The sequence below is a fragment of the Erythranthe guttata genome, chromosome 9, assembly GCF_056151865.1.
Source record: "Erythranthe guttata isolate IM_541 chromosome 9, IM_541, whole genome shotgun sequence".
NCBI classification, from domain to species: Eukaryota; Viridiplantae; Streptophyta; class Magnoliopsida; order Lamiales; family Phrymaceae; genus Erythranthe; species Erythranthe guttata.
Genome location: NC_142541.1, coordinates 15,221,290 through 15,249,123, shown reverse-complemented (window position 1 = coordinate 15,249,123; position 27,834 = coordinate 15,221,290). Strand labels below are relative to the sequence as shown.

At 35.6% G+C, this 27,834-nt stretch overlaps 5 protein-coding genes across 5 annotated transcripts; 3 read left to right on the top strand and 2 right to left on the bottom strand.

The window, feature by feature from the left end:
- The first annotated feature begins 220 nt into the window (after positions 1 to 220).
- LOC105975866 (protein ROLLING AND ERECT LEAF 2) lies at positions 221 to 4,770 on the top strand. Its single transcript, XM_013001105.2, has 4 exons — positions 221 to 1,857; positions 2,044 to 2,222; positions 2,749 to 2,972; positions 3,749 to 4,770. Exons 1-4 carry the CDS (start codon positions 810 to 812, stop codon positions 4,536 to 4,538), a joined length of 2,241 nt encoding a protein of 746 aa, XP_012856559.2. The 5' UTR covers positions 221 to 809; the 3' UTR covers positions 4,539 to 4,770.
- Positions 4,771 to 5,851: 1,081 nt separating this feature from the next.
- On the top strand, positions 5,852 to 7,501 carry LOC105976103 (uncharacterized). The gene is made up of 3 exons (XM_013001393.2): positions 5,852 to 6,744; positions 7,113 to 7,184; positions 7,265 to 7,501. The coding sequence occupies exons 1-3, from the start codon at positions 6,148 to 6,150 to the stop codon at positions 7,280 to 7,282; spliced, it is 687 nt and encodes a 228-aa protein (XP_012856847.2). The 5' UTR covers positions 5,852 to 6,147; the 3' UTR covers positions 7,283 to 7,501.
- A 5,442-nt stretch (positions 7,502 to 12,943) lies between these two features.
- LOC105975475 (uncharacterized) lies at positions 12,944 to 14,482 on the bottom strand. Its single transcript, XM_088823569.1, has 2 exons — positions 14,210 to 14,482; positions 12,944 to 13,637 (listed from the first exon to the last, which is right to left on the bottom strand). The coding sequence occupies exons 1-2, from the start codon at positions 14,421 to 14,423 to the stop codon at positions 13,141 to 13,143; spliced, it is 711 nt and encodes a 236-aa protein (XP_088679695.1). The 5' UTR covers positions 14,424 to 14,482; the 3' UTR covers positions 12,944 to 13,140.
- Positions 14,483 to 16,359: 1,877 nt separating this feature from the next.
- Positions 16,360 to 17,370, top strand: OFP14 (ovate family protein 14). The gene has a single exon (XM_013000800.2). It carries the CDS (start codon positions 16,398 to 16,400, stop codon positions 17,136 to 17,138), a length of 741 nt encoding a protein of 246 aa, XP_012856254.2. The 5' UTR covers positions 16,360 to 16,397; the 3' UTR covers positions 17,139 to 17,370.
- Positions 17,371 to 18,076: 706 nt separating this feature from the next.
- Positions 18,077 to 26,785, bottom strand: LOC105975930 (RAD3-like DNA-binding helicase protein). The gene is made up of 24 exons (XM_088823084.1): positions 26,455 to 26,785; positions 25,931 to 26,184; positions 25,394 to 25,542; positions 24,830 to 24,911; positions 24,595 to 24,742; positions 24,303 to 24,459; positions 23,925 to 24,101; positions 23,210 to 23,337; positions 23,048 to 23,087; positions 22,264 to 22,405; positions 22,019 to 22,173; positions 21,818 to 21,909; positions 21,624 to 21,731; positions 21,461 to 21,529; positions 21,117 to 21,203; positions 20,732 to 20,785; positions 20,521 to 20,636; positions 20,300 to 20,357; positions 20,103 to 20,208; positions 19,728 to 19,798; positions 19,119 to 19,646; positions 18,789 to 18,934; positions 18,476 to 18,558; positions 18,077 to 18,398 (listed from the first exon to the last, which is right to left on the bottom strand). The coding sequence occupies exons 1-23, from the start codon at positions 26,554 to 26,556 to the stop codon at positions 18,477 to 18,479; spliced, it is 3,051 nt and encodes a 1,016-aa protein (XP_088679210.1). The 5' UTR covers positions 26,557 to 26,785; the 3' UTR covers positions 18,077 to 18,398; position 18,476.
- Positions 26,786 to 27,834: the final 1,049 nt, after the last annotated feature.

Here is a 27,834-nt window from a genome sequence, read left to right as displayed (position 1 = left end):
TTATTTTTTCTCGTAAAATAACTTTTTGTGATAAAAAAAATAATTTTTAAATACCACTTAAAATATTAAATTACCTTTATTAGCTTTAAAAATTCATGTGGAGTGCATTATGAATGATATATTGTGTTTCAAGGGTGCAAAGTGTTAATATTATTTTTTTAAGGGTGCAAAGTGGGATTAAACCTTAAAATTGAATCTAAAAATTAATATTTGAAAAATAAAATAATTTCCTAATTTCTTAAAATTCTTACCAAATTAATTATATTTGTTTTTATTTTCTTTAAACTCCGGTGTACTTTTACTTCTAGAACGCTCATATCAAATGCTGCCAAACCAATAAAATCTCGGGAATGAACCAGGGCGGTGGCGACCTCTGACCAGGTAGCGGCGCCGCCGTACCGGAAGCTGATCATCAATTTATTCACGGTGTAGGAACTAAGCCTATAAATAGAACTGCTGACGTGTACTTCACTGTAGCGAATCTTCTTTTTCACTACTGAATTTTTTACCACCTCCGCCACTTTTTTTTTACAGCTATGGTAAAAGAGAAGAAGAATCCAAACATTGTTGTGGCCGCTTCTCCTCGTAGTCAATAATCCGATTGCTTAATCTTCACTCCTTGTTTTTTTTTTTTTTTTTTATTCTTATTCTATATTCCTCGAACAGGAAAAAGGGGGAAAATTAAAGTAGGAATCGGGTGATCTAGGTATTACTAAATTCCCCGAAAACCCTGAATTTTTCTTTCTGAAATCGGTACACACACACAAACACACTGTTTTGTGTGTGTGTTTTTTGGGGTCAATTGTCCAATGGGCTGCACACAATCGAAGATCGAGAACGAAGAGACGGTGAATCGATGCAGGGAGCGGAAGCAGCACATGGAGCGGTCCGTCACGGCGAGGAATAAGTTCGCCGCCGCCCACTCCGCCCACGCCATGTCCTTGAAGAACACCGGCGCCGCCCTCAGCGATTTCGCCCAGGGCGAGGTTATCTACCCCTCCTCCTCCTCCTCCGCCGCCGCGGTTGCTTCAGCGGCATCCTCCGCCGCCGTCGGCGGCGCTAGCCCCCCTCCGCCTCTTCCACCGTTCGAGAATTTTCCTCGTCCTCCACCTCCTCTCCCCCCCTCCTTCACCACATCCTCCCCCCTCCAACGCGCCTCCACCATGCCGGAATTCGTGATACCCCGATCGGATAACAAGCACTCCGATCCGATAATTGAGGAGGAAAGCGACGAGGATGTCGAGACAGAGAGTACCCACAGCTTGAAACGACGTGGTAGCAGTAAAAGTGGGGGTAGAGGTAGGATTTCACCTCCGGAGGTTGCAGAGGACGAGATTTCGCATCAGCCACGCAAAAATGATCAGCAAAATCGGCGGCAGCAACAGCCGCAGCAGCAGCAGCAGCCGCCACCCCCTTCGCTGGAGAATTCATCTTGGGATTACTTCTTCTCCATGGATAACGTGCCGGGTCCCACATTGGCGGAGGTGGAGGAGAATACTGTGGATAGGGAGGATATCGAACGGAAGATGTTCGAAGAAAGGGCTAGAAGAAGAGAAATAGATGAAAAAAGCAAGAAAGTAGAGGAAGTAGCGGAGGTGGTGGAGACTGTGAACGATCTTCCTCCGCAGCCACCACCGCCGGAAGAAGCGATGGCGGCAGTAGCTAAGGTGGTGAAGAGAGTGAAACTTGTTCCAGCTGACGGGAAAAAGAAGAGTGGGAGTAGTAATGTAAATTTGCAGCAAATATTTGTCGATCTCGATGATTGTTTTCTCAAGGCTTCGGAGAGTGCTCATGATGTTTCTAGGATGCTCGAGGCAGCACGTTTGCACTACCACTCGAATTTCGCAGACAAACGAGGTATTAAAATTATTACAGCTTGTGTTCGATTTTGATTGGAACTGCAACCATTTATTGACATTATTGCGGGATTTATTATTCTTGGCGCGATTCTATTACAATAATAATTATGGAATTTCATGCATCTTAATAAAGAAAGTACATTTATAACGTGGATATTAAGTATAATATGTTCTCCGTCGGCAGGGAATATTAATCATTCGGAAAGGGTAATGCGAGTCATTACATGGAATAGGTCCTTCAGAGGTTTAAGTACTAATGTTGATGATGGGGCGGACGACTTTGATTCCGAGGAGAATGAAACTCATGCAACAGTGTTGGACAAGATGCTTGCATGGGAGAAAAAGCTTTACGATGAAGTGAAGGTAATATCGTGTTTCCATCTTGTTAGTTCTTTCGATTTCGTGTTAAGTTTTTCAAATTTAATTTCATTTTAATTTTAAATCATCAGTCCCATCTTTGATTGGATTGCTTTGGAAAAGGGTATTGCCATATTCAAGTGTCGGGTTTAATTGTTTTACGGTACCACTATTAACTCCTGCTAGGTGATATGTCATAGCTGTTCTAATTTATTCGGAGATGCGTCTGATCTTCAAGTGTTTTTTAATTAGCAGCGATTTTTTTATGAATTTTCAACTGGAATTGAGAATCACGGGCTCAAGTTATGGCCGTAAGTTGAAATTAATGCTAAATTGTTACACTTCAGGAAAATAAGTAATCAATGTTTTTGTGTGATCGTAAAGTCGCGTCATGGTGTTTCCTTGTGTGAAGGAAATAAAATTAATGTGGTTGCTCTGTTCATTTTCTTTCTTTCTTTTTTTTTTCTTTTTAAAACTTAATTAGTTGTGTTTGAAAAAGTCTTTTTGCTGTCAATTATTCGGTGCTGAACAGGCAGGCGAGCAGATGAAACTTGAATATCAGAAAAAGGTAGCTTCATTGAATAAGTTGAAGAAACGAGGTTCAAACACGGAAGCACTAGAGAGAATGAAAGCGGCAGTTAGCCATCTGCATACAAGATATATTGTGGACATGCAATCCATGGATTCAACTGTTTCCGAAATTAATCGTCTACGTGATGACCAACTCTATCCAAAACTCGTTGCTCTCGTTGACGGGTGAGTTCCTTATGCACTTCTTTGTCAAGAATTTAATGCTGTATTACTTGTCTCAATATGTGCTCTTGTCTGAATCATGTCAGATTAATTTCTTTTAACTGTTCTACTAAATTAGTTTACTGACTTTTTTCTTAACTAATTTATCCAGTAAATGGCAATTTTCAAATCCAAAATATTGCATATGTTTTCTAATTAGTTAATAGTTTTAATAAATTTATTGGCTTCAATTTTAGTAGTTCATCCAACCCTAGAGGGAAAATTCCAAAAAAGTCGAAATTATACTCCCTCCTTCCCATATTGTCGTTTTGGGCTAGTGCACACGTTTAAGAGAACCAATAAATGTGTAGATTCTAGGAAAAAGTTAATAAAATGACTAAAATACCCCCTCTCATTAATTGTTTCGCCATTAATTTTCTCTCAATAAATTAAGCATAGTAGGGGCAAATTTAAGATGATATAATAAACGTGTCATCGGAATTTCTAAAGTGACAAATAATCTGAAGCCATTTTTTTTGTCCAAAGAGACAAATAATATGGGAAGGAGGGGGTGCCGAGGTGTATTTTACCCTATTTTTAAACGTACGTGGATATATTGACCGAAATATAAATAAACCATCACATTACAATAAATAGAATAAAAACTAATCATTAAAATGGGACATTGTGGCCTTGTTTTGTTTCGTTTTCAACAAGATCTCTTATTCCTATGATTTATGATGTGTCTACGACGTGTTTTCAACAACGTATTGCCTTATTCTTTCTTTTTTTATGCACAGAATGGCTACAATGTGGGAGACAATAAGAATACAACAAGAGAGCCAATCGAACATCGTCCAAGCCTTGCGCTCCCTCGACACCTCCCAATCCCCGAAAGAAACGAGCGACCACCACCACGAACGCACCCGCCAGCTAGGCGGTGTTGTCCAGGATTGGTTCACAAACTTCACCGAACTAATGAGCCAGCAAAAGGAATACATCCGAGCACTCAACACCTGGCTAAAGCTCAACCTAGTACCCATAGACACAAACTGGAAAGAGAAACCCACCTCCCCAAACCGCCACCACAGCCCCCCCATACAAACCCTCCTGAACGCGTGGCACGATCATCTCGAGAAGCTTCCGGATGAACCCGCGAGGGCAACGATCAACAACTTTGCCGCCATAGTAAAAACCATCTGGCAGTACCAGAAAGAAGAACTGGAGTTCAGAAACAAATGCTCCGATTCAAGAAAGGATCTGGTAAGAAAAACGAGGGAGTTCGAGAGTTGGTACAATAAGTTCATGCAGAAACGGGGCCCGCCCGATGACACGGATCCGGACCGGGTCCACGATAGCGACCACATCGCTGAGAGGCAGCTGATTGTGGAAATTGCAAAGCATAAACTGGAGGAAGACGAAGAAGGGTACCGGAAGTTGTGCGTGCAGGTTAGAGAGAAGTCGCTTGTGAGCCTGAAAAGTCACTTGCCCGAGCTTTTTCGGGCGCTTTCAGAATTTTCGCTTGCTTGCTCGGATATGTACAGTAACTTGAGGTCCATTTCGCATCCGAGGCACAGAAACGAGGTTTGATTGATCTCTCTGGTATGTGTTTCGTCACCTATATAATTTATTTATTTTTCTACCAAATAATTACCACATTTTTTGGTGTGTGTTCTGTTGTGAAGTAGCAGAGAAGGTTGGTTGTGAAATTGTATTTATTTTAGTCGTGCATGTATAGAAATACGTGATTGGATTGTGAGTTGATTCATCCTCTTGTGGCACTGTGTGGGCAGTTTTTTTGCAAATTTTGTTTGCTGATTAAGTGTTTATCTTGTTTATGTATGTGTTCTACATAAGATTTAATTCAGTGAAATTTTCTATTGAGTAATTTATTCTTTTAGGTCAAAACAGTAGTGCATGATTGTGAGCATTACTAGCCATATGAGGTAAGGTCAAATTACAAAAACACCCTTCATGTTTGAGTAATTATAACCACTCTTACATGTCTACTCTTATGGTGCCGAATTCAACGGAATCTTCTAAATTTTGTGGAATGTTCTCTAGTTTGTAATTGATTTGTGCAAGAATGCAATTTCTGATGCACCACAATCTGATATGTACAAGTCAAGAGACACATCTTATGATCATTTTGTTTCAAAATATAGGGCTCGAATGGTATAAAATTGGGTACAAATTGTAGAATATTTCACATAATCAAAAGATTTCATTAAATTTGATGCAGCAAGGATGGACGTGTTAGAAAATTCATAGTTGAGGGGTTGGTTGTACCCAGACATAAGTTTTTTTTTTTTTCGTAATTTGACATTTACTTCAGAAGGGTCCCTTAATTTACCCTTTAGAAAATGATTTTTTTTATTTGTGTGTGTGTGTGTGTAAAATTTGTTAATATTCAAAGACAAATAGTAGAATATAGAATAAGTGATTTAGAATTAAAAATCTATGAGGGGGTAAGGGGGTAAATGAGACGGATCGGATTGGAATTAGCACTTCGGAAAAATTTCGATTTTTTGATAAGTGAAAAACTAGTTCAATTCCTTTCCAAAAATTCGGAAATTGGAACGAAAAAACGTGTTCCGAAATTTTCTTAGGAAAGGCTAAAATCGGATCGAAAATTGGAATATCATATATATTCCAATTTCAATCCAAATAATTTTCGAAACCTCGAATGTTCCAAAATTGGAAAATTTCGAATCGGAATAGACATAAATCAAAAATTTCGTTCCAATTTTCACCCCTATAGATATAGAGAAGAAGGGTTTATATATTTTCATATTTCCGCTTTCTTCAACCTTGTATAAAAAATCAAGTGCCTATTTATTATTCAATCGAAAAATATATCGTGTTCCTTAAGTCATATGACCACAGCCAATAAAACCAATAACTTTAATTAGTTAGCAATTAGCATATGATAAATCATTAAACAAACACAGTCCAAGGTTTTACTTTCACCTAATACCTAGTCACACACAAAAAACTCTCTTATTCTACACCCATTCGACGTATAAAATTACACCAAACACCTCCGCCTTCAGTTCTAAATGCATAAAACCGTAGCGAGCGAACATAACAGAACCCGCAGTAGACCCCACCCGGCCCCACACTTCTCTATAAAACCGTATATGTATCTAATTTTTTCTGTGTGTACTGAAACAAATATATACATACACAAAACAAAAACATGACGGTAGCCAAACATTCCGATAAGTCGCCGCTACTCCCCGACCAACATCAACACACGCAACCGCCGCCGCCGCCGGCGCAATACGTCATCGTTTTACCGCACTACCCGCCGCCGCACCACCACTTCCTCTTCCGCAAATCGTGCCAGCGGTGCCTATTCTGCTTGGCCACACTGTTCATCTTCCTAATCGCCGCCGGCTATCTTCTCTGGCCGGCGAAGCCCCAACTCTCGATCCTCCGCCTCCGCCTCGATCGGCTCCAATTCCACACCATCCCCAAAATGTCAGTCGACGTGACGATGGACCTCACGGTGAAGGTCCGGAACGAAGACTTCTACGCCATGTACTACGACTCGCTGGTGGTTGCGATCGGGTACAGGGGGAAGCGGCTGGGGTACGTGACCTCCGACGGCGGACGAATCGGAGCGCGTGGATCTTCGTACGTGAACGCCACGCTCCAGCTGGATAAGGTGGAGGTTATGAGTGATGTGGTTTTGCTGATTGAGGACTTGGCCAAAGGTGCGGTCACGTTTGATACGGAGTCCGAGATTAGTGGGAAGCTCGAAGTATTTTACTTTTTTAACCTCCCTCTCAAGGTAATTAATAATAAAATAATTACCTTATTATACGTCGTCGTTTTACTGTAAAGCATATGGAACATAGAAATTGATTTAAATATCTTGTCATTCAATTAGTTATGAGTGTGACATAGTGCAAAATTATTGATATTCTGAAGTGAAGAATAATTTGGAACAAAATATATTGTCATTCAATTAGTTATGAGTGTGACTTAGTGCAAAATTATTGATATTCTGAATTGACGAATAATTTGGAACAAGAAAAATTGTCTAAATCGATAAATATTTCGGCTTAGGTAGAGCGTGGTCTTTTTTCATTCATCGAATTGTGGACTAAACTGTAAATATTGTTTGATTCAAATGTTGTTAATATGATTCTCGTGCAGACGGAAATCGAATGTGAAGTGGTTGTAAATTCGCGGAACCAAACAATTTCTCATCAAAGTTGCTACCCTGAGGTAAACTTTTTAACTTCATTCAAGTGTGCGCTAATTGTGAACGCAAGTTGAAGATGATGAATCGGAATTTGTTTGAACAGGTTTCTGAAGTGAGTTAGGTCGTCTCGCAATTAACAGCAGCCGGATAATCGGATGAACATAAAGAAATTTTACCACAGGTTTTTCTGCCCCGTTTCTCTTTCTGTAATTAAACAATTATGTATTTATTTCATTCATCTTCCACACTTTGACATTAAACCGAAAAAACAGACACAGATGCACATAATATGGTCTCTGCCGAGCACCGGCTTTTTGCAATAGACGATTTATTTTTTCGATTTTTTTCTTCGTTTCTAGAAGAACTGCATATATATTAATTGTTTGTAACTGAATACCCGAAAGTTGTCTGGTTTAAGATTACACGAAACCCCCACAGAAACAGAGTTATTTGTAGACATAATTTACGTACTTAAACTAGACGGGCTTGCCCCTACTAACCCACTGATACTCCACACGATGGTGTCTACACTTAAACGAACCCGGGTGGCTGCTCGGTGAACACACACATACCTTTGTAACTATTCCACCACCGCTGCCGCCACCCTCAGCCACTCCACCACCACCGGAAACAACCATTTGTTGTTGTTGTTGTTGTGGTGCAGCCTCTCTTTCGGCTGCATCCGCCGGTGTGACGAAAGCACCACCTCGCCAAAACGAACCCTGTTTGCACATGTTTGCTCTTAGTGTAAAACTGGAACGATTTTTCGCTAATTGTGAGAATATATTGCTTCGTTTACCGGTATTATATGGATTTGAGTCACATAAAAAAGGATTGTTTTTCTCTGCAGACTGCTGCAGGCACTGGTTATTTAATTTTTCATGCACAACTTATCCTGAAGCATTGTTTTTTCCCATGCTGGAAAAGCAAAAATAATTGATAAATGCAGAACTTATCCTGCAGGTGCAGGATTTAAATTTTTCTGAGAAAAATTACATGATCTTGGTTTTAACTTTTGTTTTTTTAATATAAAAGTAAATGCTAATTAAACATTTAATTGTTAGGGTAGTGGTATTTTTATGAGAGAAGGATAGATAATAAATGTGGGTAGAAGATCAGTGGTCCTAAAAATTGAAACCTAGTGAAAAGTGCCAAACCTGTGTGCACCCTCAAAAATTTTTTTTTTTATTTTATTTTTTTATTTTTTTATCCTATATATTCTCGTATAATAACTTGCAAACCATACAAGAGACATAAACCGCACTAGGCTAACCATGTGTGATAAGCTCGGCCTAACGACCGTTGGCAAGGAGGTTCGAACTTGAGCCAACTTACTTGCTCCAACTATTAGACCATCTCTTGTGAGACTAATGAATTTATTTAATTCAATCGCCGTGCACAAATTGCACAAGTGGTCCTTTTATTTTGATTTATTATCTTATATTGTCTATGTTTATCTTGTAGTTATAGAGCTTGAAAAAAATCTTGTTACTTGATGCTAGTGAATGTTCGCGTCGAATATTACTCCGTCTGTTTTAAAATAATTGTCGTTTAAAAGTTTTTACACTCGCTTCTTATAAGAATGGACATAACAAAAACTAAACTAACTTTTGACATTAGATGAAATGATAAGAGTTGATATTCAAGAGAGTTGGAATATTAAGGGTAAATCTGAATATAGGTAGCGATTTATTTTTTTAAATGACAATAATTTGAAATAGATGGATTAATAAACTTGCTAAGAGCATACTCTCTAGGAGATTGCAGTATACTACCCATAGGCATAGGCTAATAAGCATGTATTTGCAGTAAACCATACTAAATAAACAAGTTCGTTAGCAATGTGATTCGAATTTGGTCGATTGACAAAACTCACTCGCTCCAGCTACTAAACCATTCCTTATGTGACAAGTTTAATCTAGTAACCGTTGGCACAGTGATTCGAACTTAGATCGATTGATCCAATTTCACTTGCCCCAATTAGTCATCGATTATAGGATACAAAAGATCTTTTAAGTAACAATAAAAGTACATATAAATAGACACATTCAGAATCCAATGAATCCAACAGTATCATATGATGTATGAAAGAAAGCAATACGCCCACTCCTGCGCCAGTAAATATGGAGACAACACGGCATTCATTAGTGATCCTCACCTTTTTACTATTTTATATTTTAATATTTTATAATTTATAATTTATAATAATAATTAAATTGGCCGAAAGAGGGAGTAAACTTATTTCCAAATTCAAAGGACAAAATGGTAAATAGCCAACATCAAATAGGCAACACTCTTTGAACATCCCAATTTCTGTGGTCCATGAGATGCTACATTTGGTAAAAAAACATCGAATTATTTTGCACCATAGATCTATACTTTAAGCACTCATACACGTAAGTGTATTTTATTAAGTTTAGATCAACGAGTGCATAATTACCCGATGTATTTCATCGGGAGTATCATCTAAAAAACCAATCTCTTCTACAATAATTCATCCAAATTCCAAACCATCCATATGGGATGGTTTTGAGATTTTCCACTAAATATAATTGAGTCAACCATTTTCTACGAATATAAATAAATGTCAAATAATATTTAATAATTAATAAATTGACAGCAAATTCTCCAGCACATTAATGAAATGAGTTGTTCATACAACCAAGCCACACCTAAAAGTCCATCAAGAATCTCAAATCAATTGTAGCTGAGTCAACTCATTCCAAAATAATGTTCAATCTTGATATATACCAAAGGTCTAAGATTCCAAATTTGCCTCTATGTTTTTTTTTTTTTTTTTAATTATTATTTTAATTTTATTCACTTACAACTTATGGCAAATAAAGATACACCACAATCTTGTGCGTACCATGTTCTATTAAATTCTTTTTTTATTTTGAAGCAAAAATTAGTGTAAACCAAAATGACGAATTTGCCCCTAGTAATTGTCACATGCCACCCCTTCTAGTGATGTCGACCATGTTTTGTACATAACCTAAAAACAATTAAGGGCACTTCATTATACTATATATACACACACATACATACATATCTCATTCAAACATCTCTCTCTCTCTCTCTCTCTCTCTCTCTCTCTCTCAATCAAGATGGAAGAAGAAAGATGGACGAAATGGTCTAGCAAAGAAAATGTATGCTGGCCAAGAAGCTACTCGAGTCTAAGATACGATCGTTTCGTTTCGTATAACAATAATATGCCGCCACTAACGAGATCTTCATCGAAAGCTCCGATTTGGATGCAGCTATGGCGGAAGTTGAAGAGAGAGAAGAAAAGAATATTCCAATGTAATAACAATAATTCGAATAATTCTTCAATGAGGTTCACATACGACGCGTATTCATATTCGCAGAACTTCGACGACAATCAGGGCTCCGTGTGGGCTGATCCGGACAACGTCTCCCGTTCGTTTTCGGCCCGTTTCGCAGTTCCGTCGAGAATCTTTGAGCAGCAAAGATTGATGATGTCATGATTTCGTCATTAATTTTCTTATCTATTTTTTTAGGCATGTTATGATATTATTAGCTAGTTTGATTTTCATGCGTTTTATTTAATTTTGATTTAAAAGGTAATTATAGTTTTAAATGGAATTTTTTTATTTTAAATCTTTATTTATTATGTTGATATTTTGAGGCTTCAGTTACAAGTAAAGGTAGATGCGTTTGAGATTTTGACCTTTTTTTCCTTTTATGTTGATGTGGAAACGAGTAGACGAATGGAGTCCACGTCATATTTTTTTATTTTCTTGATTTTATAATTCTAAAATAATTCTAAAAAATAACAAAACTCAATGTTTAGTCAAACAACTAACTAACATCTAATTAATTAGAATACAATATATGTATATAATCAGGGGCGAGTCCACCCAAGGGCTAGGTGGACTCAAGCCCCCCTCACTTCCCAAATTTTTACTATTATATATATATATATATATAATTATATATATAATTATATTATTTAAGTCCACTTATTTTTAGTCCACTTGCTCAAGGCCCCTCATCATCCCATGTATGACTTGCTCTCATCTTTTATTTCTCAAATTCATTACGTTTCTTGAAAAAAAAAAAAAAAAATTCTCTCCCACTGTCACACTAATAGCGGTTAAATTGCCATCCACCGACGATCGTTTTAGCATTTGACAACTTCTCTGTGTCAATTTGATAATCGACTTGATATTCATATTTCTTAAATTTTCATAGCAATTTAGCTTTCGCGATTCGTTTTGGTATTATCTTCTGAAAGTGAAGGAAAAAAAATTCATATCGAATTTTCATCTCAAATTTCTTTCGTAGCGAAATTTTTTTCGGGAGCGCTGCCCCCTAACCCTCGTGTGTTTAAGCCCCCCTCACCAAACTTTCTGGCCTCGCCACTGTATATAATTATATGTGAGATCACATGTTAATTCATTAATTTACACCAGGTGAAAGGTAAAAATTTATTCGGTGTAACCTTCATTAAGTGTAAAACTGTAAATAGAACAAACCCTACTCTATGTAACTTCACCGAATGTAATATAGAAAAAATTAAAACACGCTCTTACGGGCTCTTAGTATTCAAAATTTTATAAGCTTTCGTAAATTCCACTTAAACACACTAGAGAGAATATTTAACTTCGAGGAAATTACAGCCATACTCAGAGATAAGCTCAAATTACGAAGAAAAAAAATCATTCATATTTACGTAATTGCAATCAACCATTAATTATATATTGTCTAATGAAAAAACTTCTCATTATATAGGTAAATTTGACGCCATAAAAGTGAACGTATAAGACAATATATAATTAAATGGGTAATTGTAAATTATAATTACACAAATATGAGGAGTTTTTCGTAATTTAAATTTATATCAGGAACTTGCCATGGCCGTAATCTAACCTTTGACTAAACTTCTGCTGACATTGAACGAAGGAAAATGAATATCATTTGTTTTGTTCTTTGGATACCCTTTTGGCCACATTAATTAAATAATTATAGTTGGTTGGTTATTTTTTCAATGATTATTTAAAATTAAAAACTTGGTACTATTATATTCTTCAAGCATTTACAATAGTTGCGTTATTAAAATTAAGTTGGTGGTTCACTGCACCAGCTGTTCTTATATATTTATAATTCCTTTATTTTTTTGAAATTGATAATTATAAAAAAAAAAACTATATTAAACAAATATATATCTTCTTTTAATTTTAGCCAATTAATAAATGTGTCTAAATTCTACGTGGTTAAATTATATCCAATATATATAATTTATATTAGACAAAGTTCGATTGTGGGACTGAAATTTAGACGATTCATATTATGAGCTATCGAGTACGAAAGTGAGTAGACAACTTGTTCGGAGGAAAAATAGTACTAAACATTAATTCATACAATAAAGTTAAACCAAAATTCTTTGTTTGGTTGTTACAATCACATTCACATAATATGTAAAACTGTTTTAATATTTATTTATTTATTTATTTATTTATTTATATTGCTATATATTTTTTTTCTATTTAACTATTCCCATTTCAAAAATTTGCATTTGGTGCAGAGAATAATGGCAGAAATTAATGTGCTTGTCTGTCTATATATACTTGTCATTATCATAAATCAAGAAAATTGAAATTTTTTTCAAAGTTTTTTTTAAATAAATAAATAAATTATATGATAAAGCTAACGTATTATACTATTATTTAATGCCCAACCAATTATTTGCACTCCTTATTTTCTTTCTTGATATTTTTCTCCCCACTTGACAAGTGATATTTCATCATAAACAATCATCTTGAAAATGAAATAAATAAATAAAAATTAAAAAAAAAAAATCACATATTACAATTATTCCAGTACATGAAAAGCTTGTCTATAGCTAATAGCAATAACAAATTCTAATTTAAATTTACTCAACAAGAGATATATAATTTTATTATAATCTACATAATGCATAATACTACTCAAAATTTCGACGCCACATCTCGCATATTACACGAAACAAAGGCCGCATATAACAATCGACAAATAAAAACTGCAATCTATAAAAACCGCGCGAAGAATCTGATGCAGAACCAATCCCCATTCCAACAATTTCACAGCTCCATCCCAATTATGTTTTCCGTAATCGCCCTCGAATTTAGATTCTTCTTCGTTTTCCTCCTTTTCTTGCGAGTAGAGAGCTATTCTTGCAGCCACTATCAAAGCATCGGTTAATAAAACGGCGTAAAGGGGCCTATAAGCAATTAGGCTCTTCGATTTTACTACATTGTGTGGGAGATTATTAACATGTGACAATACCACAAGAACTGCGATCGCGAACGAACATAGGGCTCGTGTGTTTTCGGATGAGATAATGCTGAAATTTATTTCCTTTGGAGTTATTGAACCGAGATGATATTCGATGGGCTTTTCGCGTAAATTTGGACCGTCCGAAAAATCGGAGGCCCGTGTGGTGACAAGTGATGCATTTCTTCTAGAAACTTCCTCTGCATGGTCATGTCTTAATTAGTAGTTTATCATGCAAATCATCACTTAAATACAAAAATCAATGTTAATGTGGAATTGAAATTACATTAATCACTAATCCAGTGGCAGGGCCAGTATAGGAACATTCAGCGGGACCCGTGTCCTACACCTTAATATTAAATATTTTATGCAGAGATTTGTTATTTTTCGTGTAATGTAGTATAATACTATAATTGACATTCGTAAATGGGTGATTTTTCCAATCTAGACGAAACAAATTGATGCCGAATTCGATGATTATGTACCGTCTTGCATGGGATTCCCGAAATTGGTTTTTTTTGTTTTCCTTTTCTTTTTCACGAAATTGCCTTGATTTTTTCGACAATGTTCATAGTTTCAATTTACTAATTCAACTCATTCAAAAAAAAAAAAAAAAAAAAAAAAACAGAAACACATTAGAATTAATAGACATGCAAATGGATCGAAGATTAAAGATCGAGATTATACAAAATATACCCATTTAATTTTAAATAATTAAAAAAAAAATCAATAGAATTAAACAATACGAATATTTTTATGAAAAATATAATACCATGAGGATAATCTTGAAACAGGGGTATGTCCTTTTCCGCAACGGGTTCGGACGTGGAGCGGGCATGCTGTGCGGGTAAATGGTGTTGGATCGGGTCGGAAAACGAAGACGATTTCGAAAGATTCGGGTCGAGGGTTTGGATCCGGCCCGTTATCAATGCCATGCGATCCGTCCCTTGAGAAGATATCTTCTTCCTCCTTGCTTCTCTCTCCATTTTTGTTGTGTCTGTATATTTTGTTCTAGCGTAAGCAAATCATTTTACGTTAATTTTTCGCTTATTAATAATTTGTTGTTACTATTTATATTGGAAAAAAATGGATGGATGAAATTCTTTTGTATTTTTTGATCATTAATTATATTTATTTATTTATTTATTATTATATATATAAACGTAATTCAATTTATAATTCTATTGCAGATGATGGGATTTTATTTTTCTAACGAAAATTCAAAAGATGAAATGTTAGTATATTAGAGTTAGAAATAAATATAACAAACTTTTTTATTTTTTATTATATAATTAATAATATTTGTATTTTAATTATTGACTGAAAAAAAAAACATTGGGCTTTCCAGCGCTTAAGGCCTAAAACCAGATGTGTAGGCCCATTTTAAGTCCATTTCGCAATAAATTTGGCCTAATTTCACTTTGCACCCTTGAAATATGCTATTTTGGCACTTTGCACCCTTAAAAATAATTAATAGTACTTTGGACCCTCGAAACACAATAAATTCATTTACGATGTACCCTGAATTAATATCTAAAACTTAATAAGGGTAATTTTATTTTTTATTGGTATTTTTATTTTCAGAGTGCACAATAATAAATTAAATTATTATTATTTTTCACCTCCAACATAATTTCGAGTGTACAAAATGCGAAAAAACAAAAAATCATAAATAATTACTGAAAAAACTATATTTTCTTAAAAAGAGAAAAAAAAAATCTCACAAAGTTATTCCATTGATGGATTTTTCTATTGTAATTACTGAAAATATTGGGAAGAAAATATGATTTTCAAATAACGTGATACCTAAATAGCTGAAGGATATTTCTTGTTCTCTCTCTGTTTTTTTTTTTTTTTTGATAAAATAATTATTTTCGAATTTCTTTTTTAATATATTGATGAGGTGTATTTTTAATGTTTGTATTTTGCAATTTCGAAAGAATTGATGAATACGACTAAAAATATTAAATTACCTTCATTAGCTCTAAAAATTTATTCGGTGTGCAAAGTGCTACAGTATTTTTTAGGGTGCAAAGTGCCAAAAAACTATATCTAAGGGTGCAAAGTGGGATTAAACCCAATAATTTTCAACTATTATCATTTATTCCAAATAATGACATCATCAATTAATATACACACGTGATACAATCTACACTGGTAAACTAAATCTAGAAATAAAATCATTGTGCAATATAACACCATATTTGATTTTGACTTCCCAATTATGAACTAATATATTTTGTCAATTCAGCCCGGATTTTAAATATATATAGAAAATATGTTTTTATTTGGTATATGTGACAAGAAAATTGGAAATTTTAGAGAGAGAAAGATGGTCAAAGAGTGAAATCTCTAGTTGACTTGACTATTGTCTATTAGAATCAGATTATTACATAAAATTACATAAATATTTATTCAAAAAATAAACTTTCATTTGGTCACATATGAACATAATCAAAGAAAAAAAATTTAGTAAATTAAATTTTGTGATTGAACAAATCCAACCAAATAATCAAATCCAAAATCATAATCCACTTTTAAATGTTGGTAATAATTAGCATTACTTTGAAAATCCAATAAGTGGATTCACATAACTCACAATATAATTTAATTCTTTAAATATGGACTTTAAATAAAATATACACAAAAATAATAATTGAGCAAAATATTTATTTTGTGCACCTAATTTTCAGCTACCATATTTAAAAAAAAAAATACCAGAAATTAGAAATCAGTGGTAAATTATTAAAATTATTATTATTATTTTCCAAAAGATATGCAGTAAATATTGTCATTAAAATTACTTTACCTATCTATATTTATGGTGCATAAAAACGTCTATTATTAATTCGCAATTTAATGCCACTCCAAAAGATTATGTTTCCTTTTTTTTAATTTTAATATTTCATTATAAATATAAGTGATAATTTATGCCCTTTTAATAAAAGAAAATAACGAAAATGCCAATTCAGAAATCATTGCAAGAGTGCCTCTCGAGAATGAAAATTGCCAACAAACAAATCCAATTACCGATGCGGAGCTGCACGCACACCAGGACGACGTCGTTCGCCGTCGAAGGGAAGGGGAAGGAGATCGGCGGCGGCGCCGCCGTGACGTTGTCCGACATCGACCAGTTCCTATTCGAGAATTTCAGGTCGCTGTACCAGAAGGAGTACGAAGACGAAAGCTCGAAGAGGAAGGAGGCCAAAACGGCGCCGTTTCTGCTAGAATCGCCGAGGTTTCTCGATCCGCCGCCGCCGGAGAATCTCTGCGGCTCGGCTAGGTTCTTCGTCACCACCGGCTCGTCGAGCTCTCTAATCATGGACGAGGCGAGCTCCTCCTCAACCTCCGCCGCGGACCACGCTTCCGCCGAGACGACGTCGGAGGAGGAGGAGGTGGCGGCGGATCCGGCGGCGGCGCCGGAGGATTTCATCGCGCTGCTGACGTACTCGCCGAGTCCGTACGAGGATTTCCGGCGATCGATGCAGGAGATGGTGGACGCGCGGCAGGAGCACAACGGAAAAGTGGATTGGGAATTTCTGGAGGAGCTTTTGTTCTGTTATTTGGATTTGAATAACAAAAAATCATATCGGTTTATACTGCGAGCGTTTGTAGATCTCATCGTTGTTTTGAGAGAGAATGCCGGGAGGAATCCGGCGAGTAATCAGCCGTGGAACGACGGCGGTGCTCGGAGAAGGTAGCTTCGATTTTAAAAGAAGAGATTTAATGTAGTGTGCATGAGTTTAGTTCGTGATTTCATATTTTCTGAAAAAAGAAATATTGTACATTAAAATTAAATTAAATAATTTATGTTGTTTTTTCCTTCTATTTGTTTGACTTATTAGTTTTAAGATTTTCTTTTCCAACTTTTTTGTTGCTAGATTTTGTTTGATAGATTTTCATTGACATATGAATCCATGTATTTTTTGAGTTTGCAAGTCCATCTTCTATTATTATTTTTAGACCCATCTATTTTCGACATGTACATGTCGAATATTTGACATCAATGTGTCGAAAAATTGACATGTTAGTGCAAAAAAAAATTGACGCTAACCTGTCGATTTTTTCACAACTTTCGACATCAACCTAGCTATCAAAAATTAATAAAAAATCGACAAGATGTTAGTGCGCTTTACGCGCGAATTGTATATCGACCTTATCATTTGAGCCTTCTTATAACGAACACTTCAATTCATCTCGATACTTGACATTCATCATGCTTCGGCCTAATTTCTTGTCGTTCATTGGGCCTTGGCCCAATAATTTGGGATGAGGGAAGGCTCAGTCCATTATTGCCAAATTGACCTCATTAATAGATAATCTTCAAATTTTGATTTAAATCTTTGTTCCAACAAACATCACGTTTTTCATATTTAATGCCAAAGTATTAAAAACAATGAATATATATACAACGAATGTAGTTATCTAATGAAGTATTTGAAACAAAAGTTTTGGCCTTAATAAATGAAAATCAATTTGGCAAAAAGAACAGCAGGTAGTAGTAGTTTGCAATAAAGAGGGCTGTCTTGAGTGTGAAGATTCAACTCCACATCTAACTACTGTGTGTGTGTTTAAGTGTGTGTGTTTATGTGTGTGTGTGTGACCCCCAATATGAAACATGAAATAAGAAAAAAAAATCAATATGAAGTGGAATAATATATATTGAAAAAACTTCAAACATGTATTGGTTATCAATTTCCACTCGTTACAATGTCCAAAATAATTTACAACAAAAAAAAAAATGAATATTAGTGCAAAATAAATATTGGTGCATTAAAAGAAAAAAAAAAAAAAAAAAGGGAGTTGGATTGGAGATACTTGTGGCTGCGTAAACTCTTCGTTCGTGAATTCGGAAGTTTTTACACTTTGAGATATAAATTAACACTCGTTTCATTGGAAATCAAGTGAAAATCTTACTAGTAAGGCAAAACCTCGTCGCCCAAGTGTCTTTCTTAGGTCCTCTGCAGATGGATAAATGAGCATTTAGAAATGTAATCCAACCGGTACAGAATTCGTCGAGCAAAGAAGAGTTACTCACTTTAAATGCCAGCTGCATCGCTATTATTGCACAAGTAATGCTCATACAAAGAATGGTATTTTGTAGGAACGTAATCCTTGAAACTGTAAAACAAAACAAAAAAATCGAGCAAAATGATTAAGCAAAAAAATCGAATAGGTTAAAGAATCGATATTCATCCTAAAACGTGGCATCACATATTACACACTTACTGTAACTCTAAAGAAACTCTAATTCAACTTATCTTGTTACCAGCATATTATGTGAGCTAGAATACGACGAGGTGGCAATAATAGAATAACAAGGATAAACACATTTTCTGAAAAACGGATACCCGTGAAGAAGAGGACGCCTGTCCGGTACGGAGAATAATCTTGCTATTGATTGTAGAACATGGCCTATCTTCATCGCTTTAGACTTCAGCGCCTTCATAAAGCCTACAAATTCTTTATACTCTGCATCGGTAAGCTTTTCGCGAACCTGCAAATTATATACAAACAAATGGCTCTTACGCACATCTCTTTTCCAGGAACGGGCATTTAGGATTCAAATGACTTCCTAAAGACATGTTTAATATGCCCAGAAATCAATGACATTTTTTGTCTTAAATTCCTACATCTATTCAATGAAAGAGAACGTCACACAACAGTACAAAATACTTCACCTGGGTGAGAAAAGCCGATCCCTTTGTCTCCTCCTTATTGTTAAGTACACTCTGGGACAGTACATCCTTGTGTTCGCGAATGTTATGTACAACAGTTCCGTTTTCCGTAACAATTTCATCATCGAGCAAAACTACTCTTTCTAGAGGATTCTGGATGCTAACATTTTCGGTGAACCCGAAACTCTTTTTCTTCGCTAAATTGCTTATTTTATGATCGGATTTCTCGTGATGTTTTGACTGGTCGGGCCCAGTTATGAGCAATCTACGTTTCTTCAATATACTAGATGCAGCCAAATCACTACTTTCTCCATCAAAATCTTGTGAACTTCCCTTCCCACTGATTGAAGGTTCTTTCATTGTGCGTAGATCACTTGAACATCTCAAAAATAAATCTTGTGAAATCTTGTCTGATGTCAGAGATGAGCGATTGGCAGGAACTATTTCCCTCCAAAGGCTAAAAATACTGTTTTGTTTAACTTGTTTTGTTGAAGACGACGAGTCCAATGAGCAAGTTGGTTCTATTTTAATCTGAAGACTTGTTCCAGTTAGAAGTCAAATATCAAAGGAATAAGGTAGGGCATCATTTGCCAATGAACAAATTCAAATTACCTGGGGAAGAAGAAGCTTCTCAGGATGGTACTTCTCCAAAGGTTGGGAGCTTTCTAAACCTCGGACACTTTCTGCAATGACATATGTGTGACTACGGAATTTTATTATAGAAAACAAATTTTTAAATAATCGCCTGCGGGAAAATGTTTAACACCAATATCTTTGGCTTTTCATTAAAAAACAGTAACCCCAAGTCCATCCCTCCGCAACAATATAATCTGTATGCAGATGTCTTCACTGCACACACTTCAGTGCAGGAGCATCTTAATCTTAAAAAATAATATATATATTAACCTAAGCATATATTAATTTCAAAATAGAAAGCCATTAAGCAGACGACCTAATCCACACTAGCAAAAACCGAAAAAAAATTACCACTGTCTTCATTTTGTGTCAGTTCTAGCTTCGGAAGGACACGTGCTCCACCATCTCTAAAAAAGCGAGTGAGTGTGTAAACTATATCACCAAATTTGGAATAACACTGCAAAAGCAAAATGCAGAGAATTACAAAAAAGGGAGAAGAGAAACTTAGAGAAGAATAAGAAAAAAGGTGCAAAACAGACAAACCGCACTTTGACATGAGGTCGTATCCACAATGATATTTGAGCCTGTCGGTTTAAATTCGTGAATCTATCCATAACAAAGAAGAAGAAACTATAATAAGTTACAGAGCTATATAATGACAGCAGTTGATTAAGAGACAGCTCTAAACTGACACATAGTAATGGCACAAATTAATTAGGTTTTCACAGAGCTTTTGAGGATCAAGCATGCAGTCAATGATAGCAATCACCTCTCATCGCAAAATATAATTGCTCCGTAATCATGCTTATGACGAATGACACGGCCCACAGCCTGATTTACAGCACGTGATGCTTGTTGAGTGTACCACTCTTCTCCAGTCAGACCCTGTTCATTCACATTGTCATTTATTACATTAAAGTATTAAAAATATTTTCGAATATACGAACTGCATTACTTTATTCTGTTAACATGCATACTACCTTGTTTCCAAACTTTTGTGATTGTAGATCCAAGTATTCACGTTTCAATCGAACCTGTCTCGAGCAATTAAGGAGAAACAATTTTTACATATTTGATGAGAAAATAGATCACAAATAAATAGTGTATACGTGAACTAATGAAACAAATCAGAAGAATCTTTGCATATTCGAACAAATGAACTTATCTACATATAAACAATGTTCTTCAACAACTGGCATTATTATACAGAGAATTTTGTTGAATCAGAAATAATATGTGGAACATCTTGATCAAGAAGTTTGCATTTTTCAAAATAAAAAACTCTGTCAGCCTTCTCTTCATAGCCCACCCCTCCTACTTTTCCCTTGTCTGGAGTCTGAACTATATACAGTTAAGAATACAAACCTTAGGATCAGTCATGGTGGAAAACGGCAACCCAGTGATGACCACAGCTCTGCCAGCACGGTCAGCAAAATCCAGTCCTTCACTCACCTAAATATAAATTATGGTATTTATCACTTACATGCAGCAAGCCGTGAAACTTAAAATCAATTTGTGAGACACGAGAAGAAATATTTGTCTACACGTACAGATAAAATTAGGAAAAAGTTACAAAATAAAGAAGTCCGGTGTTTCCACTATTGCACCAAGTATCAGCATACAAATTTCGGGTGAAGAGAACCACGTGCATGCAAGTGAAAATTTTGACTAGAAACATACGATGCACAAGAAGTAGGATACACCGATACCTTGCCACGACACACTGCGAAAAAAATTGCCCCAGAAGAGGAAGTCTCGTTCAACTTTGTCATGTAATCCTGGTCAAGGAGGCATAAACAAAATATAAATCTTAAGAAGAAAGCTCAACTTAGGAAATGCACAATCAAGAAATTCTGTATGTGAGCAGCTTACTTCGATTGCCGTAGGAAAGAGTGAGGATTGCCTAGGTTCCACGACAGGTAACTTATGCTTGCAAATTCTTTCCCAAATTGTTGTTGAATTGGTTAGATTTTGCTGACCCTGCACATAAGACACATAAGAAGCGTAATCACTACAAAGGGAAACACAAAAAGACCCCATTGTTAACCTGACATGACATATTTTACCGTGGTTTTCCAGCAGTTTATGCATTGCTCCAAAAGGTAGTAAGATGGAAAAAACACAAGCACCCCATCTGGTACAATTCGAGCAAAATTGACTGGCACATAAACTCCAATTCAGTATCTTCCCAATTAAGTATAACTTCAAAATTCAGATTTATACAGCAATAGTATATAGGTCTTATTGTACATATGTATTAAGCGTACCAATGGCATTGCCCAGTTCCGACTTGTACTCTATAGAACCACGATTTCGATATGAAGAATTGAAAGAATAACCAGATGGCCCAGCCGGTGCAACTCCAGCCCATATCTGATTTCCAGATATAACATGAGGGTTCTCCAGAAGAATAGGAAATTCTCTACAAGAGGGAAACAGTGATGAATATATCATTCTTTGAAATCAGCATGAACATAACTCAAAGGATTAAATGCATTGAATAATCACTCACAGCTTCAATTCTTCTGCAAATGAATCCATTGGTGATAATGTGCCAGATGTTAAAATAATAGAACCGACGCCAAGCCTGGAGAACTCTTCCAGGGCAACCCCAGGATTGAAGCACCACCAGCTTAGTGTTCTAGAAGTTTTCCCTAATTCAATTTTAATGAAATTTCATGTGTCAATCACAATGTTCCGTACTTGCACAGCTACATATGAGCTAGCCAATGCTACATCTTACAAGAAATTCTAAGACAGGATAAACAATAACCGACATTGCCCTTCTTTCATCATTTTTAATTAAAAAAAACATTGGGTAATATTATGATACATTTTAAATAGCAGAAAGTTAAAACATTGGTGAAATGCATGAACCTCAAAAATAGAAGGTGTTCAAAACGAAAGATAACAATCTGGTGCAGAAAGTGCAAGCAGATGTGATCATACATGCACAAGCACCTACACGTCGGGTTTGAAAGTAAATTATGGTACATGCATAAATGCTGCTGAAGACGTATGCATGGAAGGATAGAATTATAACATGTGGCACAACGCCTTGATTAGGAGTAGCTGTTTGAAGAAACCATTGCACAATAAATTAAATGCATTCTTCAACAATTAATCACTGTTACGAACTTGAATCTAATGTTTTTTTATAACATGTTAACAAGGCATCAAGTACATTAAGTATTTTGCATATTTAGTTGTGAAACTCAAGGAAGCGTATGGAATATAGAAACTAAAAAAATCAGAAATATGGGAAATATAAAGCACTAAAATGATGCAAGGACTACCTCTAAAGGAATCTGTAGCCTCGACTTCATGGACATGAACCTGCCAAATATCAAGGTCAATAAATCATGTCAAATAAATGCCTCGTGAAAGATGGCACCTTAAAAACCAGCTTGCCAGTTCACATAGAAAATTATATACTGAAATGAATTGATATAACTTACACGATAGTATTGAGCATGAGCATTAGAATTATCCCTAAAAATCATGTTAAGAATGTCACCCATGCTTTCTAGCCTGAAATAGGTCCCATTTGATTTATTTGTTCCTCCACTGTCACTTCCATTTGCATCTGAAGGAAAAGTCAGGAGATTAGTTAATAAGATACTAAATGTTATAGAATTGTAAGAAAATTCAAATTCCACATCTTTAAGAAGTTCTTCTGACTGACAAAAACAGCAAAGAGAGAGAGATAGACAGAGATAGAGAGAGAGCACTTTGTGGCACCATGTTGAGAAACTACGGTGATGCTCCATTGTGTATACATATATTTGTTTCTCATTTTTAATGAAAATGATACCTTGAAAATTGAATTTCATAATTGACTTTTGCAGTGGTTCACAATGTTGGGAGTAAAAAAAAAGACTTGGGATAAAGTATCACGAAGTAAAGGAGAATGAAAAAAAAGGAGTATTTTGGGACTAAAACAAAGAGAATGGGGAACTAAAAGTAAGCTTTAGACTTTACAGTAGTACTGAAAAGGAATATTACTATAGAACTAACAAATGTACTTCCTGACTCACAAGGTCGCAGAAGACCCATAAAGAAAATGAGAACTTGCATGCAAACACATCAATATAGTCACAGCTCTATAAACTTGAAATAATAAAAATGACGTAAAAGATCTCGAGAGTCAAGTTAGTGACTGCTGGGAGGTACCTTCTTCAAGAAGTACACATGCTTTTTCAATGATATCTGTGAGCATGTCGGCAGTTTCCTGAGTTATATTCAGCTCAGATAGTAGCTGATAAATGTAAGGGCCAGGCTTTGTAAAACCTAATTCTTTGGAGTCAATTGGCACCTCAGCTATTCGTTTCTCGAGCTTCAAAAGAAGTGCTGTAATGATCCAGCAATTTGGTTAAATGTAGATGATGATTTGAAAAGGACAGATCTTTTTAGCATCTCATACTCATAGGCATAAATATAAAAATTATAGAAGCAGCAAATGAATTGAAAAAAGACCATCAGTAGCATCAAAGAATTTTTTATTTCCCCTATTATTTGACAAACAATCATTAGGCAAAAGCTCAGCTGTACCTCTCAGAATAGCAAAATTATCTGGATTACAAGATTTATCACTTGATTCATCTCTCCTAGTAATGGAAAGATCAATGCATTTTTGGGCCTCTGATATGCAAGCAGTTAAAAGACTTGCAGGCAGGTCAAAAGAGGCTGCATCAGCACATAAGCTTTCCTGCATCGTTAACCAAAGTCAGATTGCTAAACAGAGATTGCTTGCAATAAGCTGCTTGACTTAAGGGGTTACTTATAATATAAAGATGAGTGAAAATCTAAGATGACATTCTCCAGAATTCATATGCATACATACTAAGTTGTGAGCTTCATCAAAAATAAGGATGCTGTTCTGCCAGTCAATTTTCAAAGATTTCCGATTTCCACGATCAATAAGATAATTGTAAGGTGCGAATAAGATGTCAACATCCTTATGGAGATCCCGTGACAGATAATAAGGGCACCTGAAGAAAGAGAGAGAGAACAGATCATTTCAAGTTGAACTTTGTCAATTTTCTGGTATATAGATAACAACTACAACCGAAACTTACGGTCCAGAGCTTCTTCCGATATTGACCAAGTCCTCTATGTCAATCGGGTCATCTCCAATGCCAGGATTCTTTTTCACGAATTCTACATCGAACGATAAAGAAAGTAATTTAGTATAAAAATAAGTTGAACATAATTATTTGCATTACAAAGACATCATAAAATTTTATGATATACACAATGGCCTTCAGTAGATGATGAATTAGTAATATATTATCACTTTTCTTCGGCAAATACCACTAATTCTACATTGAGTGACCTAAATACAAAGAAATCAACCTCTTGACACCTGGATGTGCAAATTTAATCGCCAAAGACCAGAGAAAAATGATTACAAATACATATTGGACAGCTTTCTTCACAAATAGCTCCCAAATTTCCCGGCTAAAAATTTCCTAAATTAATTAAATAAACCACAAAATATTATGTTAAACAGCTGGAAGTGCGTGTCTCCGAAGGACACCAAATAAAGCTCATTACATATTATATAACATATAGGAGGATACTAATGATCTGCTGATCCTATCATGCACGTGTTCAGATACTGGCAAACCTACGACACATACCTGTAACACGTGAAAAATGAGAACAATATCGCTTGGAACGCTTTCTGCACAGGGCATGGCAAGCATTTGTCTGTGCTTTTCCACGAAGTGAACGTACTTGGTCATTGATGCACAATTGCTCCCGGGATCCTAATACCACGGTTTTGGGCCTGAATTTCATCATATTTAACTCGTTAAATTAATATACTACATCTTCACGCATTATACCCACGCACATATTGAATGTACTCACTGCTCGATAAAAAAAATTGCTTAGTTAATCAAAAAAATTATCAAGACCCACATGATGATGAACACTATCGTATGAGAACAAGCAAATTCAATATCAAAAAATCAACATCCATGAGCCAAAAACCAAAGAACATCAATAAATAAATCAATAGATACTAATGAATCATAAATCATTACTAAAGAATAATAATTCCCGATCAACGAAAAGTTTGAGAATATGGTATCCATATTTTCCAGGACTTCTAAATTAGACGACTGACTAACGCCCATCAATTGCCAGAGACAAAATAGTGTAACGGACCTGACCTATAGTTGGACCTCTTCAACTCTTGGATCACTTGCCTAATCTGGCTGTGGGTGCGTGACGTGTAAATTATTCTCGGAAATTCTGAAGATTGGGTTTGCGAGAATTCATCGTCTCCCTGACTTCCTCTTACTTTGCTTCTTTCACTCCGACCTCTCGAGAATGCACCTAGACTTTTCCTCCAAGCTAACGCGGCGCACAAAAGACACAGTGTTTTTCCAGTTCCAGTTGGGCTCTCTAACAGGGCATTGCATTTCTGCCATTGTAAACAATCAATATGGAATTAAATTATATTCCAGTAGTGTTGGTAATTTTGTAATTCAAAGTACATTTGCAGATGAAAAGGGTAAAATTCGATCATAAAATTTGTCAGGAAAACACTTTCTTTTTAATCATGATTTCTTATATCTCAACTGAAGTACTGAGACAAAAATAAATAATAAATTACTGATTTTCGTAACAACTGTTTCAATTTCAAAATCAGGCGGAAAGAAAGAAAAACAAACGAAAATTAGAATCTCCATACGTTTTGAAGAGATTGGATGACTTTTTCCATGTAAACAAGCTGGCAATCGTACGCCTCGAAAGGGAAATCCACATCGATTCCCCTGATTTTGTATGTCGGCATTCTGAATTCGATTCGATGATTTTCTTCTGCTGTGTGATGATTGGAGAAGCTGATTGCTGTGGTTGGATTGAAACCCTAGAACTCCATTATGTTTGCTCTTCTTTTCCCGCCAATTTTAGTTGCGTCGGGTGTTGCCGACGACGCCGTATGACAGGCCTAATGAGGTTAGCCCGGTTTCTTCAAAGGGCCGGGCTTTGCAAATTGCAATAGCAACCATTGATGTTTGGTCAAATTACAATAAGAGCAAGGGCCTATCAAAATATTTAATAGGGAAAATTGCACTTAACCCCCTTAAAAAATGCCTGTTCCGCAATTTCCCCCCTCAAAATATACAACTCGGTGCACTTTGCCTCAAATATGTATTTTCGGTATAATTCTCACCGAATGAAGGGTGTATATGTCATTTTACATCTTCCGCTTGAGAATACTCCTTTCATAGTTACTTAAGGTTCCCAAATGAACAAAATTCCCTTCCCAAATTGACGAAAATCGCTTCCAAATTAGACAATTTTTTTCTTCCAAATTCGACAAAAAATATTTTTTGTTATTCGTAATCGTTGTAATGTAGGGTAGGGTGTAAAGGGTTAAATGACATTTAGAGTCTTAAAAGACGAAATTACCCTTCCAATTTACTCAAATTCGACAAGAATTAAGTCGAAAATACACATTTCGATTAAAGTGCACCGAATTATATATTTCGAAAGGAAAGAGTCTCATTTTTCTATTTTGAGAGGGGAAAGTGCAAAAATGACATTTTTTAGGGGGCGAAGTGCAATTTGCCCTATTTTTTTTATTAAATTGAATAATAGGCCTTACTATTTTATTTTTATTTTGATAAATAAGAGCGATGTACTAATAAAACGAAAAAAAAATGCAGAAGTATATATGTGGATAACCGCCGTAAAAAAAACAAACAAATCGAAGAAACCTATGAGGGGACTATTTCATCCAAACTGGAAGTACAAGCCCACTTAACAAGATGGTGAGCTGCAAAATTTGCATTTTCATTCACAATTTTCGAACACCATTTGCACAAGAGGGCCCAATACTCTTGGATTTTCTCAATCACTACCTTGTCAGAACACTGAACACCCCGAACATATCAGTAGTGAAAGTAATGATATGCATTACTATACTCCAACTATATATAATAAAAAGAAAACACGTCAATCTGCCAGAGTCGGTTCTTGATATTCAAGTTTGTGAGTAAAACTACAAAATGAGCCATGCGTGGGTATTCGGTGGAATCTTTAGAAGTTAAGTTAATGTAATCCTCTT